The 20,307-nt window shown below is 44.6% G+C and overlaps 1 protein-coding gene across 1 annotated transcript in view; it reads right to left on the bottom strand.

The window, feature by feature from the left end:
- Positions 1-19,964, bottom strand: part of NEIL3 (nei like DNA glycosylase 3) — a 130,691-nt gene extending 110,727 nt beyond the window's left edge. The window contains exons 1-2 of the mRNA XM_069244695.1: positions 19,855-19,964; positions 19,632-19,761 (exon numbers count right to left, since the gene is read on the bottom strand). Of these exons, the coding sequence (XP_069100796.1) occupies positions 19,632-19,739 (108 nt within the window). The 5' untranslated portion in view covers positions 19,740-19,761; positions 19,855-19,964. The remainder of the gene's footprint in view (positions 1-19,631; positions 19,762-19,854) is intronic.
- Between the last annotated feature and the right edge of the window lie 343 nt (positions 19,965-20,307).

The following is a 20,307-nucleotide window of genomic DNA, read 5'->3' as shown; positions in this document are numbered from 1 at the left end:
ACCTTATGAGCTAGACAAAGAGCCTTGAATGTAATGCATCTCTCGACAGGTAATCAAAGCAACTATCTCAGACTGCCGCTAGCCGAAGCTGAGCTGGGAAGATCTAATATCAAGCGGGCAGCAGTGTTCTGAATCAGTTGCAATTTGTTGAGAGAATCTTTGTCAATATTTAACATCAGTACATTACAATAATCTAGTTTGGAGATCACCAAGGTAAGAGACACTAAAATTCTAAGTTCCTTTTGGAAGTAGGGGAAAATTTTCTTCAGAATTTTTAGAGTCCAATAGCAGACATTGGTGGTAGAATTTATGTGGGACTTGAAGGACAAGGAATTGTCAAACATGATCCCAAGATTTTTGGTGGATGCTATTGGGACTGGCAGGTCACCGCAAGATTGCAGCCACCACTGTGAACTCCACAAATCACTGCTAGAGTTGAAGAAAAGAATCTCAGTTCTTGTTGCCATTCATTTTAAGCCAAGTGGCCCATCCATTTATTAATCTCACTTATACAGTGATGGGATCTATCTGCTACCTCTTCCTAGTTCTTATGCACTGGGATAATTAGCTCATTATCATCAGCGTAGGAGGCAGCTAGAAAGCCAAAGGAGCAGGTAAATCTGGCCAGCGGGCCACATAAAGGTTAAAGTGGGCTGAGAAAAGAGCCCTGTGGGACCCCCACAAGGTAGTTGAAACAGGAGAGCTCTGAAATCGCCACATCTTACTGTGGTAGATCGCTCGCATAAAAAATGACTTCAGAATACTCAAGGCTTTCTAAATCCCGCTTGGTAAAGACATTGTACCATTAAATGAGGAAAAACGGTATCAAATGCAGCAGATAAATCCAATAGCACTAAAATAGCTCCGCCCTCTTTATCAAAAACAGTGTCCGGATAGAATCTGAGGTAGTGATATGGGTGGATTCTGTTGCTATGAGCTTTCCTAAAGTAGTGTTGAGAAGGATCCAAGCATCCTGATTCTTGTAGGAAATGTGCTATTTCTGTAATAAGATGTTTATCAAAATATTTTGCCTGAAAGGGCAACAAAGCTATGGGCTGGAGGTTCTTGAGATCATTCACTGTACCACCAGGGTTCTTTTTCAAAGGAATAACAATCGCTTCCTTCCATGATGGAGGAAATGTTCCGGTGTTCAGAATCTCTTGATACACAGGTACCAGGGCGGAGGACACCAAATCCGGAGTAAGGTTCAGTATGTGATGTGGGCAGGGATCGCTGGGAGAGCCGACTTGACCCTCCACATAAGTTCCTTAATGCTCTCCCTCCGCAGAGGCTGGAAATTGGTAAGAGTAGGGGTGTCATTGCTTTCTGAGCCCTTTAACTGCTCATGGGGATCTTGCACCCCAGAGTGCTGTACAAAATTAGCTTGAATTTGAACAACTTTATTTTGAAAAACAATTAGCAACCTTATTGCAAAATTCTTGTGAATTTTCTAATTCTGGAGGGGCAGTAGGAACAGTGAGGGAGCCTACCACTCTGAAAGGTTCTCTGGGGACATTGTTTGCTTCCTTGATTTTACGCAAATAAAAAAGTCAGTTCTAGCTTTATTTAGCACATTTGTAGTCACTAAGCACCGATCTAAGCTTCTCTTTTTTCTGCAGGTTTCGGATTTAATTTCCACCTACGTTTCTGTCGTCAATATATTCTTTTTAAGACCTTAAGGTCCTTGGTATACCAGGGAGAAGGGGCTTTCTTCCTGGCCAGGGGACGGGGTGTCCTTAAGGGGGCCAGATGATCAATAGCCATTTTGACCCTGAAATCAAATCTGTTGATGGCCGACAAAGATTGTTCCCTAGCTTGCTCCCAACCTAAGGTCAAGGCCGGGATGAGATTCTGCTCCTCTATCATACTCCATTGCCTTATGCACTTTATGGGGAGAGGATCTGAAGGAAAAGGCGAAATATCTGTCACCCTAAAAGTAAGAAGGTGGTGATCCATCCACTCAAGGGCCCTGTCCTCCAAGAGGGCACAATTATCATGGCAAACAAATATCCCATCGAATAAATGGCCGGCCAGGTGGGTGGCCGAAGTGACCTTAAGCTGCCAGACCAGATTCGCTTGACGTTCAGGGACTCGCCAGTGTTTGGGTCTTGAGTGTCCCAAAGATGAATATTAAAATCCACCCAGTATAATGCAGTTGGAGGCCGTAGTAATGGGCTCTATAATGGTCGCCAATGTTGGAGAAAAACGTTTTTAGGACCTGGGGGACGATAAATCAGAAGACCCTCAAAAAGCACAACGTTTTTGTAGGCGAACCTTAAAGTAGGCACCTTCACAGATATCCGGTCTAGCATTTATGGCTTCCCAGTGACAACAATATTCTGACTTAAAAATAATAGCCAACCCACCTCCTCTGCCACTGATTCTGTCATGTCTGGAAAACATGTATCTAGGTGGGGAGGCTGCTATAAAATCGGGACCGACTCATCTTTGGCCCAAGTCTCGGTAACAAATAAACAATCCAAGTTCAAGCACTCAATCATGTCCCGAATTTCAGTCCTGTGTTTAATCAGGGAGCGGACATTGATAAGTCCACATATAATTTGTTTTACACTAGCGTCCTCTTTCCCATTCTAGCTCTTCTAAGGAACCTGCTGAGGGGCATAGGTAGGGCTTATGTAAGGCATAACCTTGGGTGCCCATGGGCGCATGTTGCCTCTCCATCCATCTATCCGATCAGGGGCAAGCCGAACACAGCGCCTACACTCCTGTCCCTTCGTTAGTATCCTAAGAGATTGCAGGGAATAATGTATGCGAGCCAAATCTTGCTTTGGAGGGCCAGAGTCCCCTGGCCCTGATCGGGCGCAGACGGGCTTACCTTACGCGCGCCTGCATCGCCCTGGGAATAAATACTGAGAGCCCGGACATGTCGTTAACACAGGTTAGCAGCTAGCCTGCGGATCTGTTTTGCCCTCAAGACGGCTGCCAAAAACCCAGGAAGGGGAGGGCTCTAACAGGCCCAATCCGCTAAAGAAAAAGAACTGAGCAGTAATTGCCAGCGAGCGCAGTAAAATAAACTAAAAATAACCCAAAAAGAGAGCAGTATGACTCGCAGGGAGTAAAATATAAGTCAGCAGGTAAATAATGCAAGAATTGAGATAGAATGTAAAATCCAAACTCACCAATAAGCAGGATTTTCTATTACCATTTTGGCCCTACTAAACATCACCTGTTTACCCCTTTCTGATCAGAATCTACCACTCAAACAGTATATGATTGTAGCCCTAATGCTAGCATATGAAAGGAGCAGGCCTCACAGTAGTGGAAAACTAATTTAGGAGTTTTTCACTACCAGGACATATAAAACAGACAGGTATATGTCTCGTCTTAACTACATAGCATCCTGCCCTATGGATTACCTAGGGCCTACATTAGGAGTGACTTCTATGTAGAAAACGTGGGGGGTTAAGGCTTGGCAAGTACTATTAAGTGCCAAGTCGAAGTGACAGTGAAACTGCACACACAGGTCTTGCAATGTCAGGCCTGATATGTGGGTGGCATAATCAGTGCTGCGGGCCCACTAGTAGCATTTAATATACAGGCCCTGGGCACATGTAGTGCACTTTACTAGGGACTTACAAGTAAATCAAATAAAGCCAGCAAAATTGAGGTCAGAAAAAGTAGAGGAGGAAGGCAAAAAGTTTCAGGGTGACCCTGCAGAGAGGCCATTTCCAAAAGAGGTGCTTTGCCAGACTGAAAAGATTATACCACAGAAGCTGTGACATATTCAGTCTCTGCAAATTTCAGCTCAGACAGCCAGGAGCCTGCGTATTTACCGCAAGTCAAGCTCCTGGCTGTTTGACCTGAAAAAAAGAGCATCTGTCAGGTTGACAGACACTTCGTTTTAAGCAAAAGGTGAAAGGGCGTGACCCCTCAGCCCCACTGACTGCTTTCCATACATATCTATTTAAGGTTTGTTCAGATCAGGATCATATCAAGATCCACCAAATTAAAGGGCGAAGTACAAGGGTGTCTGATATATAAGATAGCCCTAACTCCGAATGGGTGATGTAGCCAGGAGATGATTTAGGACTTGCTCAGTAGTTGCCTGGTGAAGTTATTTGCAAGTGTTTAAAGAGTGGCAAAGTCCCTATACCGTCATAAATCACATCCATGGGAAATAGCAGATATGCATTTGGACCGGTAGATCTCTAATAATGCCTTCGCCGGCTTATTACCGAGCCTTAAGGCTGTTATCCTTGACATGAGTTTTTTTTTTTCTTTTTTCATCTAGCAAAGGATGCCAAGAACTGGTTCAAACAGAATACCTAGGTACAGAAAATAAATGACCTTTGCTATGGATTCACCTTTGACAGAGAAAAACTTCGCCTTATCTCATCTGGCACCGGCAACCATAACACAATTAGCAAAGTTAATACAAGGTTCCAAGGAATCCATGAAAGGAACAAAGTTGCCCAACTGTTTCTGCGAACCCAGAGTTGTTTTGGCCACCAGCAACACGTCGTCCACGTACAAAAATGCAGGAACAAAATGGCTAACAACTCGAGGAAAATCTAACCTTTTGGCTAATAAAGCTACATACAGCCCTGCCGGACAACTTTTTTGTTGGGAAAAGGCTCTTTACTTCAAATCAAATCAAATCATTAGCATTTATAAAGCGCGCTACTCACCCGTGCGGTTCTCAAGGCGCTAGGGACAAAGGGGGTGGTTATCGCTGCTCGAACAGCCAGGTCTTTAGGAGTCTCCGGAAAGCGGAGTGGTCCTGGGTGGTCCTGAGGCTGGTGGGGAGGGAGTTCCAGGTCTTGGCCGCCAGGAAGGAGAAAGATCTCCCACCCGCCGTGGAGCGTCGGATGCGAGGGACGGCGGCGAGTGCGAGGCCAGAGGAGCAGAGGGGGCGGGTGAGGACGTAGAAGTTGAGCCGTCTGTTGAGGTATTCCGGTCCCTTGTCGTGGAGGGCTTTGTGTGCGTGGGTGAGAAGTCGGAAGGTGATCCTTTTGCTGACTGGGAGCCAATGCAGGTGTCTCAGGTGTGCGGAGATGTGGCTGTTGCGGGGTACGTCGAGGATGAGGCGGGCTGAGGCGTTTTGAATGCGTTGCAGGCGATTTTGGAGTTTGGCGGTGGTCCCAGCGTAGAGGGTGTTGCCGTAGTCCAGGCGGCTCGTGACGAGGGCGTGGGTCACGGTTTTTCTGGTGTCGGCGGGGATCCAGCAGAAGATCTTGCGGAGCATGAGGAGGGTGAGGAAGCAGGCGGAGGACACGGCGTTGACTTGCTTGGTCATGGTGAGAAGGGGGTCCAAGATGAAGCCGAGGTTGCGGGCGTGGTCTGCGGGGTCGGTGCGGTGCCGAGGGCCGTGGGCCACCAGGAGTCGTCCCAGGCGGACGGGGTGTTGCCGAGGATGAGGACTTCAGTTTTTTCAGAGTTCAGCTTTAGGCGGCTGAGCCTCATCCAATCTGCGACGTCCTTCATACCCTCTTGTAGGTTGGTCTTGGCGCTGGCGGGGTCCTTGGTGAGGGAGAGTATAAGTTGGGTGTCGTCGGCGTAGGAGGTGATGATGATGTCGTGCTTGCGTACGATGTTAGCGAGGGGGCTCATGTAGACATTGAAGAGTGTCGCGCTGAGTGATGAGCCTTGAGGTACGCCGCAGATGATCTCAGTGGGTTCTGAGCGAAACGGAGGGAGGTAGACTCTTTGGGAGCGGTTTATGAGGAAGGAGGCGATCCAGTCCAGGGCCTGGTCTTGGATCCCGGTGGAGCGGAGGCGGGTGATTAGGGTACTGTGACAGACGGTGTCAAAGGCAGCCGAGAGGTCGAGGAGAATGAGGGCGACTGTTTCACCGTTGTCCATCAGGGTTCTGATGTCGTCTGTGACTGAGATGAGGGCGGTTTCAGTGCTGTGGTTGGTTCGGAATCCGGTCTGTGAGGGGTCGAGCAGGTTGTTGTCTTCCAGGAAGGTGGTCAGCTGTTTGTTGACGGTCTTCTCTATTACTTTGGCTGGGAAAGGCAGAAGGGAGATGGGGCGGAAGTTTTTCAGGTCGCTCGGGTCAGCCGTAGGTTTCTTTAGTAGGGCGTTGACTTTGGCGTGTTTCCAGCATTCGGGGAAGGTAGCAGAAGAAAAAGAAGAGTTGATGACGGTCTGGAGGTGCGGGGCGATGATGTTGTCGGCTTTGTTAAAGATGAAGTGCGGGCAGGGGTCCGAAGGGGCGCCGGAGTGGATAGAGTTCATGATGGATTTGGTTTCTTCCGTGCTGATGTGGGTCCAGTTGTTGAGGGTGATGGTCGGGGATGTGGGTTCGGTGGTGTTAGGTTGGGTCTGGTGTCCGAAGCTGTCGTGGAGGTCGCTGATCTTGCGATGGAAGAAAGCGGCGAGGGATTCGCATAGATCCTGTGAGGGCGTGACGGCGTTGGCGCTGGGGTTGGAGAACTCCTTGACGATGCTGAAGAGTTCTCTGCTGTTGTGGCTGTTTTTGTCCAGTCTGTCAGTGAAAAAATTCCTTTTGGCAGTGCGGATCAGGTGGTGGTGTTTGCGGGTAGCGTTCTTGAGGGCGGTCATGTTGTCAGCGGTGCGGTCCTTGCGCCAGGCTTTCTCAAGTGCGCGACAAGTTTTCTTTGATTCTTTGAGGGTGTCAGAGAACCAGAGGGGTTTCTTGGTGTTGTTCTGTCGCTGCGAGCGTTTGAGGGGAGCAAGGTTGTCTGCGCAGTTGGAGATCCAGTTTGTGAGGTTGGGTTTAAATCGCACCTATGCTCAAATGCCTTTATGCAAATCCCTAAGAAAATATACAATATTGGGGTCGGCTTCCAACTACCATAGTATTTTCCATAGTTTGTCCCAATTGTCTGTCGAAATCTGATGATAAGTCCATAAAGGCAAGATAAACTGATCCTGATTTACAGACTGTATATTTATTAATAATGAGATTTAAGTTAAAGCACTGATTTATGAGGCCAAAACCCAGTCTGAAACCAAACTGAAAATCCAATGAGATTGTATTTTTGGTTGCCTTAGACGTTAGCAAACTAAGTATTACCCGTCCAGCCACTGCAACAACTGAATCAATCAGGGAGATTGGTCTAGAACAAGTAAAACTTTAATGTTCACCCCATTTATATACTTGTATAATAACAGAATCAGACAAGAACAGGGAATAGCAGCTGTGACACAGGCATGCAAAACCTGGGTAAGCGGGGGGACCCAAATCTGAAGTTCCATTATGCAAAAATCAAGAGGGATGCCATCAGGCCCTGCTGTCTCATTTTTCAAAAGCCAAGAGGTGGCATGTGAAACTTCCTCTAAAGTAAAATGTGTATCAGAATGCCCGGTGATGAAAGCTTCCTCTGCCCTTGTGACTTCTGATGAAGTTTAAAATTTTAGTGCTGTCACTCAACTCATCAGTATGTGACAAAATATCCATTATGTTCACAAAAGTAATAATAGTTTGAATGTAGAAAGATGCACTGAGAAGCCATTTTAACCATGCATTCGTTTAAACTAGTGTTTGAAACCCTAGTGGTATCGCTCATAAATTAAATGTTTGCAAGATTTCATTGATATGATGTTATGATTGGACCTTAGACTAACAGAATGTATTGAAATTATATTGAATTTCTAACGATTTAAGATATAAACATGTGCAAAAATAGAGAAATGCAGTTCTGCTTTATATCAACTGAAATGTATTAATAGAGTCTTTTTGTTTAAAATGAATGTACCATGCATATTACTGAAACATTAATGGTAAATTCATAAGTTTGCATATTAAAAGTGTGTCAATTAAAACATATTAGTTAACTGTATTGCTTTAATTCACTTGCATTAGCCTGAGTGAAGCCTGTTAGTCTTGTATTTTGTGAAGGTGCAGAAAAGGTTGATTCATTTTCATAATGAGTTTTCTTTCAGACTTTTTTCCCCATGAGAAGACTAGCTTTGGTAGGTAGTAGGCACCTATTGTTTAGGCATTGAGAGAAGTGGAATTATGTCCTTGACTTTGGAACAAACCGAGCAATGGACTAACAAATTAAACACATTTTTCAATCCTGTGTGAAGCTACATGGATGGATGAGGTTTCCGTGACAGACCTGGCAATAGAGGTCGATGCTGCAACCTGAAGATGTGTAATCAATTGCTATTGGATGATGCCCCTTCAACATAATATGGACTGTCTTTCAGAGCAAATTAGATTGGTGTACGAACTTTAACACATTGTTAACCAGTTGGACTTTGGTCACTTCTTCAGAGGTCAGATCTCCTGAACTCTTGCTGATGAAGAATTCCTGAATGCTGAGCCTCTTTGAGAGGTATCCTCCTCTCCGCTTTGTCCCTTTGAACTGCCCAGCTGAGACTTAAAGATTTTTGTCCATAACCCTTGCAGAAGGCTCTTGATCAAACTTCTGACATGCTGTTATTTACCTTTTTTGTCTATCTTTTGCCCGCCTTAGTTAGTACCTTGTTGCCAGAGATTACCTTTTTCCAAATTCTTTTTGCCCTTTTTGTATTTTGCCTGCATGTGTTCGACCCCACACTTTAATCCTTACTTTGGATATGGTAGGATTTTCCCTCTGGTCAGCTGAAATTATAACTTTGATGATTTGAAACTGACTGATGCTTGCTAAGCCTGAGCAACATGTGATTTCTATATCACAATTAATTTTGCTAAATATTTTGCACTTTTCTTATTGAATGCTTAGTTTTATTAATGTTAGCCAGCCTGGATCTAATTAGTCGCCTTGGGCAACACTTGGCGATTCTGTATTTTTATAATTTTTTCTTGAGGGGTCAACATGACTGAGCTTGAGTTTGCAATAAATCCTGTAACTTTATTCCCAACTGAATTTTTCTTTGTATGGCCAAAAGGGTCATACTGACAAAAAAAGGTTTGTTCATAATCTCTCAAAATAATGCACTGTGCAAGAGACAGCTCATCTGGGAGAGCTGACAACAAGCTTTTTCCTTCAAAGTTTTTTCATTCCCTGTACACTGCATTATATATGGCATAGAGAAAAGAAACCAGCAGGGCATTGTAAGATATCTTCGCAGTCAGTAATTCATCTACTTTGTTAGCAATCAAAATAAAGGCGCTAAGAATATCCAGAGCCCCAATATCAGACGCTAGACATGAACTTGCAGGTTCTTGATAAAATTAAATACTGAAGCAGAGACAAAAATACAATCTATAACTGAAGAATAACCCCTACCTTAATAGGTCAAGGAGGATCAAATAACCCATATTAGCAGCTAACTTCTCAAAACCTGAGATAAGGTTAAAATCATGGAGTAAGGAATCCAAAAGGGCACCTCAAAAGGTTGTGCTGCATATGTAATACAAGTTCAGCTATACATGTCAAACCGTCGTGTTCTGCTCTATCGCTGCATAGATAATTGTTAAAATCTCCTGTCAGAAAATACACTGTGGAGGAAGGATTATCATCTATAAAACTGTCCATGAAGTCCTGTAAAAATTTAAACTGTTCTAAATTACCATGTGGACTCCTGGCATTGTAAACGATTATTGGGACCGATTGATGTTTAATGAAAAAAAGTGTAATCGCCTGAAAACTAGGCTGGTATGTAGGAAGCTGTTTCCAAACACCACAAAAAGAAGAGATAAGATTGGCAGGCCACCCCTAGGCTTGCCTGCAGGTTAAGGACTAACTGGAGTATGAACTGAAATAAAACCCTCCAACATAAAGGGATCAGCCACAGTCCAGGTTTCTTGAAGACAAATTATATCAAACTTAGAGACAGTTTTGCAATAGTTCATCAGAAGACTTACTTGACATACCCGCAATAATCCAACTCAAAATTAAGGCATTATTTAAATCCTCTCCAAGACTTAATAGGGTTACTACACTTATCAGAAATGGGAGGCTTTAATGCAGAAGCATAGGTGAGTTATCATTGCTATTCATCGAGCTTAAGACCTGACATGCGCTCCCGGTTTCCATATTACATGATGCTTCAGTTATGTTATTAAAAAGGACATATGGTTGATGTTGTGATTGAGCCAGAAAGCTGGTCCTTCCCCCGTTGTGGTATGAGTTTGGAAAAAAGATTTTCCCAGGGATCCATAAAAGAAGCCTAAAGGTAAAACTTGATTATCAGAGGTCACTGAAGTTTTAGCAATGTGACTGAATAGCCTACATTACCAAAATTGATTACAATACAATCTCCTCTGAAGCTCTTAGGATCCATCCCAACAAACCTAACCAGTCTTACCATAATGATAGGTTGGGGAAATTGCCGGCCATTTCCCAACCTGGTATCAGAAACGTCCTCTTCCAACACTTCCTTTAAAGGGGATAACATTTTCCAGGATCAAAACAAAGTGTTGCCTGTGGAGGAAGATGCAGAATAGAAACTAAACCAAGACAAGGGGGTGATACAGTAGGTGAGTTTGAGGTATACAGAGAGGATCTTACACTTGGAGTCCTGTTGGAATAACCCAGTGCATCTTTCGCACGTGGTCTAGTATGACCAGACACAGTGGCACTTCATACACGAGGCTGGTCGGTCGTAGAGGTAGCATAAGCCATATCCAATACCTTGCCCATACATATCCACCACATACAGCAGCCTCTGTGGCTGGTTAACTCCACTAGTAGGTTTACCGTTCTGGCCCGTATGTCCTAAACGGGTGGGCAAATGTTCTATTGTGGACTTCAGTCCTGTGGTTTCTTCGGCTATAGGGATTTCAATCCTAGTCAGTCTGGCAGAATATTCATCAAAAGTAAACTTAAAGGTTCCATTGTGATTGCCTTTTTGTCCAAGAGAGATTCTAATACAGTAGGATCAATAGTCTTTGAATGTTCACAACTTGCTTTGATGGTAAGACTACAAGTGATGCTGCGTTTCAGAGTCCCATTTTCTTTCTTCCGTTTTCTGGCAGGTGGGGCTGGTGATCAAAACAGACGTTCATTATCCACACAATGGATGTTAGCATTAAACAATCATAGTGTTCACTCTGATAAACAAATATTTCTGGGGGAACCCTGCATCCCACCCTTCTTGTTCTGGTCAATGCAAATCAATTCTGCGGTCCGACTTACCCTGGCAGAAACTGATTCAGAGGAGTAGAGGCCAAGTTCTTCTTCAACATTATTAATTTCATGTCTCAGAGCCCCCACCCCACAGCTGACGATAGATAAGTCACAATTAAAGCACTGTTAGTGACAGGGCCCTTCAAAGAATAGTTAGATGTAGCAATGAGTGACTTATGTTTTCCTATCATACAACCTTTTCCTGGATGTTAGAGGAGTAGCCAACCCTCTAACATATCCAGGAAAGGGTTGCATGATGTGCAAACAGTCCAGACCCGTTTGGCTACGACAGGCCCACTCTTAAAAGGGGCCATGTCAGGGCATGTTCCATGCAGCGGACTGCAGGATGTGCTTTGTAGCACTGTGCTGCTCCTCCTTTCTCCTGCAGAGAGGCACTATGGAGGAGTGAGTCCTCACCCCCAGTGATCATCCAGAAGACAGCAGGCAACAAACCCCTTCTCCACTTGACCCCAGGGTGCGTCTTGTAGCAATGTGGCTCCTCCTCCCTGCTCGTGCAGTGAGGCACTATAGGGATTAACTCATTAGCCCCAGTGATGATGCAGCAGACAACAAATCCACTCTTTCCTGGACTGCAGGACACACTTTGCAGAGTTACTCTTTGAGAGAGCGCGAGTCCTTACCTCCAACAATGGTGCAGCAGACAACAAATTCCCCACTAATTTCGATTCTGCCCACTCTATGCTAATGTTATTCAGAGATTGCAGGACAAACTAGTTGCATAAACAACACTGGATGAATGAATAGCGTACAGTGAGCCAGTGGACGGTCCTTGAAAGATGCCACAATTCTGTGCACATGATGGAAAGCTTTCATCAAGAACGTCGTCAATCAGGGTTCTTATAAAGCACGACTAATCACCTGTGAGGGTCTTAAGGTGCTGAGTAGATTAGTTGAAGAGCCAGGTCTTGAGGTCCTTCCTGAATTGCGATGGCGATTGCCTGAGGTGCAGAGGCAGGGAGTTCCAGGTCTTCGCAGCGAGGTAGGAGAATGTTTTGTTAATAATGTGGTGGAAGGGCTGGGATTGTATCAGGTACTTCTAGAATACCAGTAGCTTATAAACTACCACCAGTTAGGTTGTGTTTAAGGATTGCCTTCCGATTAAAAAGGAGCTTTTGGGATGACATGTCATTCTTTAAGTTTGTCTCATTTGCTTTGAGGATTGTTGTTATTTTTAGCGTTCTGGTGAATTTGCAGTTTCAATAGCAGTAGAACTTATAAATTAACTATTCAATATCTAAAGCAAAATACACCACCAACACACCTAAATAAAAAAGATAAGCAATGAAAATAAAGAGGCATGATTGCTTAACTATGTACTGCGGAAATAATGAACGGTGTAAATGGAGGAGATATCGATTTTTTCTGCAAAATGGTGCCTATACCAAAATTGATGGCTAGCTTGCAAGAGCCAGGGAAAAACACTTCTGAATGTGATAGGAAATGTGTTGCAAGTGCAATAGAAAAATGTTGGTGTAAACACAGTTTTGAAAGTAAATGCAACAAAAACTTCAATAAGTATAAGGCAGAAACAAAGGTTGGAGGGTTAAACTAAGCCATGACAAAGGCACAATGTGGATGGGGAGTAGAGATGAAACTGCAAGCATGGCAGGGCAACAGTGAGGTGACTGCGGAGAGACAAAGACATTGTGTGCTTATACGAAAGTAGCCTTTTTCTAGCTTGGTTAACCCCACCTTTGGCCTGTTTGTCAGTGTGTTTGACTGATCCTGCTACCCAGGATCCCAGTAGTTACTCTCTCTCCCCTAAATTTAGTTGTTGGTAACCGTAAACTCTGCATTTCATCCCACAATTGGCACACAGGTGCCCCATTATAAGTCCCTAGTATATGGTACCTAGGTACCCAGGGCATTGGGGTTCCACGGGATCCCTATGGGCTGCAGCATATATACTGCCACCCATAGGAAGCCCAAGCAAAGGGTTCTGCAGGACTGCAGTTGCAGCCTGCATGAAAAGGTGCAAGCACACTTTCACTGCCACTTTTCACTGCACCAGGTCACTTATAAGTCACCCCTATAGCAGGACTTCCAGCCCAGAGGGCAGCGTACAAAGTACCTGGTGTGAGGGCAACCCTGCCCTAGCAGAAGTGCCCCTACGAACTCCTGGCCCATTTCCCCAGACTGAGTGTGGGAATGCCATTTTACACGTGTACTGGACATAGGTCAATAGCTATGTCCAGCTACACAATAGTAACTCCGAACATAGGAATGTTTGGCACCAAACATGCTGGAACCCTACCCCAATGCTTTTGCCCTCCTTGCATAAACCAGTCTATGGTTAAGGGACCTCCAGTCCCTGCTCTGGTGTGAAACTGGGTAAAGGAAAAGGGAGTGCCCACTCGCCTGTCCATCACCACCCTAGGGCTGGTGCTCAGAGCTTCTCTAGAGGGTCCCTGGGTTTTGCCATCTTAGATTCAAGGTTGGCAGGGAACTCTGGGAGCATCTGAGTGGCCAGAACCAGCAGGTGACGTCAGAGCCCCCTCTTGATAGGTGGTCACCCAGCTAGGTGACCAATCCCCCTTTCGGGGCTATTTAGGGTCTCTCTCTTGGGTGGTTCCTCAGATTCGGATTGCAAGATTCCAGCAAGAATCCTCTGCACCCTCCACTTTGACTTCTGACCGAAGAAACTGCATCTGGACTCTTCAGGAACCTACAAGCTGCAACAAAGAAGCAAGATGCCTTCTGCAACATTGTATCTCCGGCTCCTTCCGGAAATTGCAACATTTCCCCGATTGTGCATTCTCGGAGGCCAGCCCGTCTTCAGCTTGCATCAGAAAGAAGAAGGAATCTCCCTTGGGGTGAAGGAGTCACTCTCCTGCTTCTGCAGGCACCATCTGCAACGACGACCAGCTGCATGGATCCCCTCTCCTGCTGAGCTGCCTGGCATCACGGGTGGTGGACTGAAGGGGACCTGACGGTAATCTATTCCAACTTTGGTGGAGGTAAAACTTTGCCTCCCCACGCACGACAGTACACCTGTACACTGCATCTTATGCAGCTGCCAAGGCTTGTTTCGAGCAGTGTTTCTGGAGCCAAGCAGGGAAAGGCAGTGTTTGTGAAGACTTCTCTTTTAAGTCTGCCTACTGCAAATACAGAAATGGGTAAAAGTACAGGACCTCTGACACCACAGATTTAGAATCCTTCTGAACTAAGGACATTCTGTCAGAAGAGCTGGATGCAGTAGGAGAGGCTGCCACACTGTCTTTTGCTTTGGTGTGCTGGGCTGCTGCTTGCTGCTTCTGTTCTAAGTGAAACGACTGGACTTGGCTTTTTACGTCCTGCTTCCAAAAGTTCTCGAAGGGCTTGGATTGAGCTTGCCTCCTGTTAAAAAATCTCAGGGACAGCAAATACTTCATCTGCCAGTGTCTGGGCTCTTCTTCTGAGAGTGCTGACTTGTAAAGGGGTACCTACCCCAGCCTGTGGGCCTCTGGAATTGAAGCTGGTGATCTGAAGAAGAAAATCCATGCATCAACACACCAGAAGAATTGACACAGTGCCTGCCTCACGGCTGAAGAACTGATGGAGTGCCTACCCCGCACCTGGAGAATTGACACAGCGCCTGTTTCACCATGGACACATTAACACTGCATGTCTGTATATTTCACGCTTTGTCCCAGAGTGCCAATGTCTCATCGACCCCGCACCTCAGTAAGGAACCAAGGCCGCGTGTAAAGAAATTGACGCATCGCCTTTCCTTTCCTGCAAGGAAATAATTGATTAATCACCTCCCCTGTGCAGTAAGGAACCGATGCATCACTTTGCTTACGCCTCCCGTTTGCTTTTGAAGCATCCCAGGTACTTTGTGCTAAAGAGATACAGCCATTGATGCATATGGATTAAGACTTTTTTTTTTTTACTTTTGAAAAGTGAAATCTTGACTTATGTATGTTGCATTTTTGTTGTTTTGGTCGTTTTACTCTGATAAATATTGGCTAACTTTCTAAACTGGTGTGGAGTCCTTTTGTAGTGTTTTCACTGTGTTACTGTGTGTGTGCAGGTACGAATACTTTACACATTGTCTTTGAGACAAGCCTGACTGCTCGTACCAAGCTATAAAGTGGGTGAGCAGGGATTATCTTAGCTGTGCGACTCCCTTACCCTGACTTGAGTTAGGGTCTCTACTTGGACTGGGTGCAAACCACTGACAACTAGAGACCTCATTTCTAACAGGTGTGTACACATTGTTGCGAACTGTAGTGCACCCAATAACAGTGAGGTATTAAACTGGAATAATTGCCAGGGTGGGTCTTGTGCTGACAACGCTCTGCACTGCGTGAGAGCGTTGGCAGGGAAAGTAGGATTTTTCTCAAATGTACATATTGCTGATGCTGATTTAACACGGTTGGGCCTACTACTGCTATTTCCGAATGTGATTTATGGCCAGAACTACTAATTTACACGTTGTGATAGTTAATGTGTGTGTTAAATACAAATCTGTTTTACATACACAACGCGTGAAGTCTCTTTTGTGACACTCAGTGTATTTATTGTGGAGGAGTGCTGTGCCAATGCTTTACACATTGCCCCTGTGATACGCCCGACTGCTCAGGCCCAAGCTACCCAAGGGTGAGCGCAGGTTATACAGTGAATGTAATCACCCATCCCGGATGGGAATGGTAGGTTCTGCCTGGCTAGGGCCTTGCCTCAGCCATCCAGAACGTGCCGCCTGCAACAGTAGCCTTTGCCTAGTGGGCCACTGATTTTTTTACTACCCTTGTTGCGACCTAAGTAAATGAGTTCTGAGACGTCAGACAGGCGTCAACCTCTTCAAAAAGGTTTTGAATGCACATGCACCAGGTTCTGAGCAGCCTCAGTGGTGCATCTCTTAATAATGTGAAGGGCCGCCTGTGATCATTTCAGTTCAGATTAATTTAAATGGCCCATCCTTCAGACTGCACCATTCTGTATAATATCCAGACATTTTCTCTGACCAAAGTTTTTGTGTAATGAGCTTAAAATGTATCAGCGGCTCATAATTTTCACAGCAGGAAAAACTAGCAACCAGTGGTGGTGTTTACAGTGTAACAAACACTGCTGTTGTCTTGTGTGGAAAAAATGACAGATATTTAACACCCTTTTCCAACAATCTCATATCAAATAGCAAATGGTCATCCCTTCCTCCAAGTTCAGAAGCCCCATGCTATGGGTTTGCTCTTTCGAAACATCAATCCCCCTCTCACTCCCCTCTGAAAGATTCAACACTGCGATGGACTAAGCTACGTAAATTGTGCAGACAGAAAGGAGCAGAAAAAGGAAATCAGTCAAGAACCAACTGCTTGTTAGAGTGGCTTAAGATTGTGGATAACTCATATCCAATATCTATACTGATCCAAAGCAGTGGAAGATGACGGGATTTTTGAGGTACGAGATGTACTTTAAAAAAAATTAACAAATAGACTTCCCTTGCTTTTTGTTAAAGGACAGCCATCCTAGGACTGTTAAAAGTCTAATGCTGAGGTACCTCAGCTGAAATGGATGTGAGGAAATCCCCTGCGCTGTGAAGTCGAGGAAGGGAGAGACAACCAGGGCACAAGTCGAGGTACACGCAGGTGGACGGTGTCCACCCACTATTTTCACAGTCCACGCTGCCAAGAATTTTGGTACCACTGTAAAACGTCTAACTTGTCCCAGTATAATTTTCAGACAGCAGGACACATTCAATAGCGCCTACATATTGTCTACTTTTGATCAGAGCAACACCGTGCAGGCAGCGAGGTCTTTCTAGTTCACGACTCCAGCTGGGCTCATAATAAAGGCCAAATTTAAGGAACCATTAGGCCTTCTTTTGTTAGCGTATCCTGGTGGGAAGCTCTCCCAAGTCTCACATCTAGATGCAAATGCAGTGGAGGGGAAACAAAGGTAAACAGCTTGTCAGCACTTTACACGTGCTTAAGAAAGGCATGCTTTTGACTATGTTCAGTCTCTGTATATGAGAGGTTTGCGTGCACTGTAAGAATGTCAGATGTATTGGCCTGTCCCACTGTTTGTACAAAATAATTTAAATATTGCCATCTTTTATTTCTGATATAACAATGTTGATCAAAATGCAGGGTGTCAGAGCACTTTACATCACACATACTCATTACAATGACAATACTAATACAAGTTTGCACATCAATGTTCAGAATAAGTTACATAAGACAGTGAGGGTTACAAGGTGTGGGAGTCACATGTCGTCCTTCATAGCTCATTGTACAATACTAGAAAGATTACAATTAATAAATTGCAAGTTAGGAAAGTATTCCTGTGTTAAAAGCAGTAACTCACTTACCTATCTACATAAAATAAAAATCCGTCATCTGCATGTTACATGATGTGCTTTGCAGGAGACACATTAGCCATCTATTTTACTTTGAGTTGAAACAGGCACTAGACAAAACACAGATCTTTCAGGGCCACTGGAATTATGAGATTGTGCGGCCACTGTGATTTTCAGCATAATTATACATCTTCCGCATTTGTCACATAACCAACCACCTGCCGTGAAATCTGCAGATTTTAACACAAAAAAAGTTGTTTCTGGCTCAAACGGTTCAACTGTTACTAAAAAAGCAGTGACACATGTCATGCAGTGGAAAGAGCCTTTTGCAAAGATTGAACGGTCACCTTTTTGTAGCCTATTGCTATATTTAGGTGTTTAACTGATACTAATAAAGTGCATCAAATGCCCAGCCAGTGTTGACAAGTTTCAAAATGACAACATAATATTACCACAAAATGTGCTGCATGCCACATAATTTGCTTTTTCTTACTGCATAATTTACTCAACCCTGCCACATAATTTGGCCCTCCCCCACCACATACTTCTAGTGACCCCGAGATCTTTCCAGCAAATGTGTTAAACCACGAAAGTTAGCTTACCAGTGTTATTATACCCTCAGATTTACTGGGAACCCAAAGATCTCAGCAGCAGGTGACTTAAAATATTTCAAAACTCAGACTTTGCAACCAATTAAGCAAAACAGATTTGCTGTTCTGGTTCTCCTGGTTGCCAATGTTTCAGGGGCAGATTTTACAAAACAAATGTATAAATTGAGGCACAGATTTTGTGTCAGAGTTGTGTCAATTTTCTGGCACAACCCTGATGCAAAATCTATTTTGGGACAAACAATATCGCACAAATCCCGGTTGCATGGATTGGTTTATAAAATATATATAAAAAAAAAAAAAAAACGCTAGGCCTTTACCTAGTGCCACTTCCTGTAAGGTCACTTCCGGTGATGTCAATAACATACTGCCTAACTTGGTTAGTCTCACCCACTTATTTTTTTTTTTAGGACTTGTGCCCTGGAGATAACTAAACAAGAGACAACCCTTTTTACCAGGGTGCCTGCTGCATGAAAAATGTAAATGTTTGCAACCAGTTAATATGCAAACGTAAAGACTGCTTGAAAGCTGTTATTTGCTTTCACTGATGTAGTCACTTGAAAATATGGGATAATGTATTAATTTTGAGAGGGATTGTAAGGGTATTACCAGCCTACCTGTGGACGGTGTGCTTTCAATGCATAGCTACACAATGTGTTTGCACTAGGTACAGTCTGCCTATTACTAAACTGTATATTTTTGAAGCACTTTTTGCCCCAACTTAAAAACATTTTTTGCGCATTTTGTGGCAGCGTTAATTCTGAATGCAGTTACCTAAAGGTAAAAGACAAACAGAATAGTTTGTTATTTTAAGCCACGTTTTTGGGTCCGCCCCCCAGTGCACTTAGGATCACAGCTCCTGTACTCCCTAATTTGCCTAAGGAGAAAGTCTGCTCTACAGAAAGCAGACCCAGTCCTCGACCCTTTCACGCAACAATGCAGTTACAGTGCATGGAAAACATTCAGGGCCAGATATACGTAGCTTTTTCATGGTGGCAAATGGCCCGATTCACAGAATCGGGCCGTTTGCAACCAAAGAAAAGCAGTTTTCAATATATAAACCCAATTTTGCAATTCGATAATCTATATACTGAATTGCAAAACGGGTTTGCGAGTCGCTATTAGGAAGAGGCGTGCCAAGGACGTCCCTTCCTAATAGCGAGTCTCAGTAGAATGTATGATTGCTTTGCGACCATGAACGCGGTTGCAAAACAATTACAACCTCCAATTTCAAATTGGTGGTAGCCCATTGGCTAACAGGAAGGGGTCCCCAGTGGACCCCTTCCCCTTTGGTAATGGGGGTGCCAATATTTATTCAGAGCAGGTAGTGGTCTTATGGACCACTGCCTACTCTGAATTTTTTTTTAAAGGAAACGTATAATATATTTTATAATGCATCATATTTTCCTTTATGGGCTGCATATCAAAAACCGCTATATTTAATAAGCAGTTGCAGATGTGATGGTCTGCTTACCCCAGGAGGCCACCATCCCTGTGAGTGGGGCCCTTCCCACATGGGTCGCACATTGATCCTGCCTCATGAATATTAATGAGGCATGTTCCTCGCGACCCCTAACAGTACCTGAGACACTGCTGTCTGAATCTCGCAATTTGCGATTCGCAAAACCTGGCCTGTGAACATCTGGCCCTCAGTCGTTACCGCCACCCCAACGCTGCGATTCTGTTGGCGACATTAAAACGTGCATAACTACAGCTCACCGATGCCGCAGAAACAGCGCTCCCCCGGACCTCTCGCACAGCCTGTCCCTTCTGCACCCGCGCCCGAATCTTCTCCCCATTCAGCGTACAGCCGGGTCCCTCCACCATGGTGCTCCCCGGGTCCGTAGCACTAAAATCAAGCACGGAGCCAGAGAACAAAAGTTATATAAATGCGAGGCGGGGCTGAGACGAGGAAGAGGGGGAGTTAGTCTATACATCGTACCTGCTGTCTTGTCTTGTCCCACAGTCACTGATTAATGCTTGAAATGTGGCGGGCTATGGTAACTCCTCCCTTCTCGCGGGGTGGGGGGAGGAGGAAATGACTAGTGTACACCCAGATCCGCCCAGGAGACGTCAAACATGTCCGGGCACAGTCTTTGTCGAAATCTGTCTTTCCAGCTTTCGGGGAAAAAAACCCTCACAAACTTTGAAATATGGTATATAAATATGAAGTAAGTGTATACATTAAAAACAACTTTTAACGAGTCATTTTCAAGCCAGGGTCTACCTATTATGTTCGTTTAATGCATGTGGCAGTAGCTGCCAAGTGTCCCCCGTGTTCATACTAACATTGTTAGCCAATGCGTTCTACCCATATTGCTTTCTGGAACTTGTAATTCCACTGTCTGCTCTCTGCAGGGAAAGTGCTATTGGGTAAAAACGCAGGAAAGGTAGA

The sequence above is a fragment of the Pleurodeles waltl genome, chromosome 1_2 (assembly GCF_031143425.1).
Source record: "Pleurodeles waltl isolate 20211129_DDA chromosome 1_2, aPleWal1.hap1.20221129, whole genome shotgun sequence".
Taxonomy (NCBI): Eukaryota; Metazoa; Chordata; class Amphibia; order Caudata; family Salamandridae; genus Pleurodeles; species Pleurodeles waltl.
This window is presented reverse-complemented; position numbering and strand designations above follow the sequence as displayed.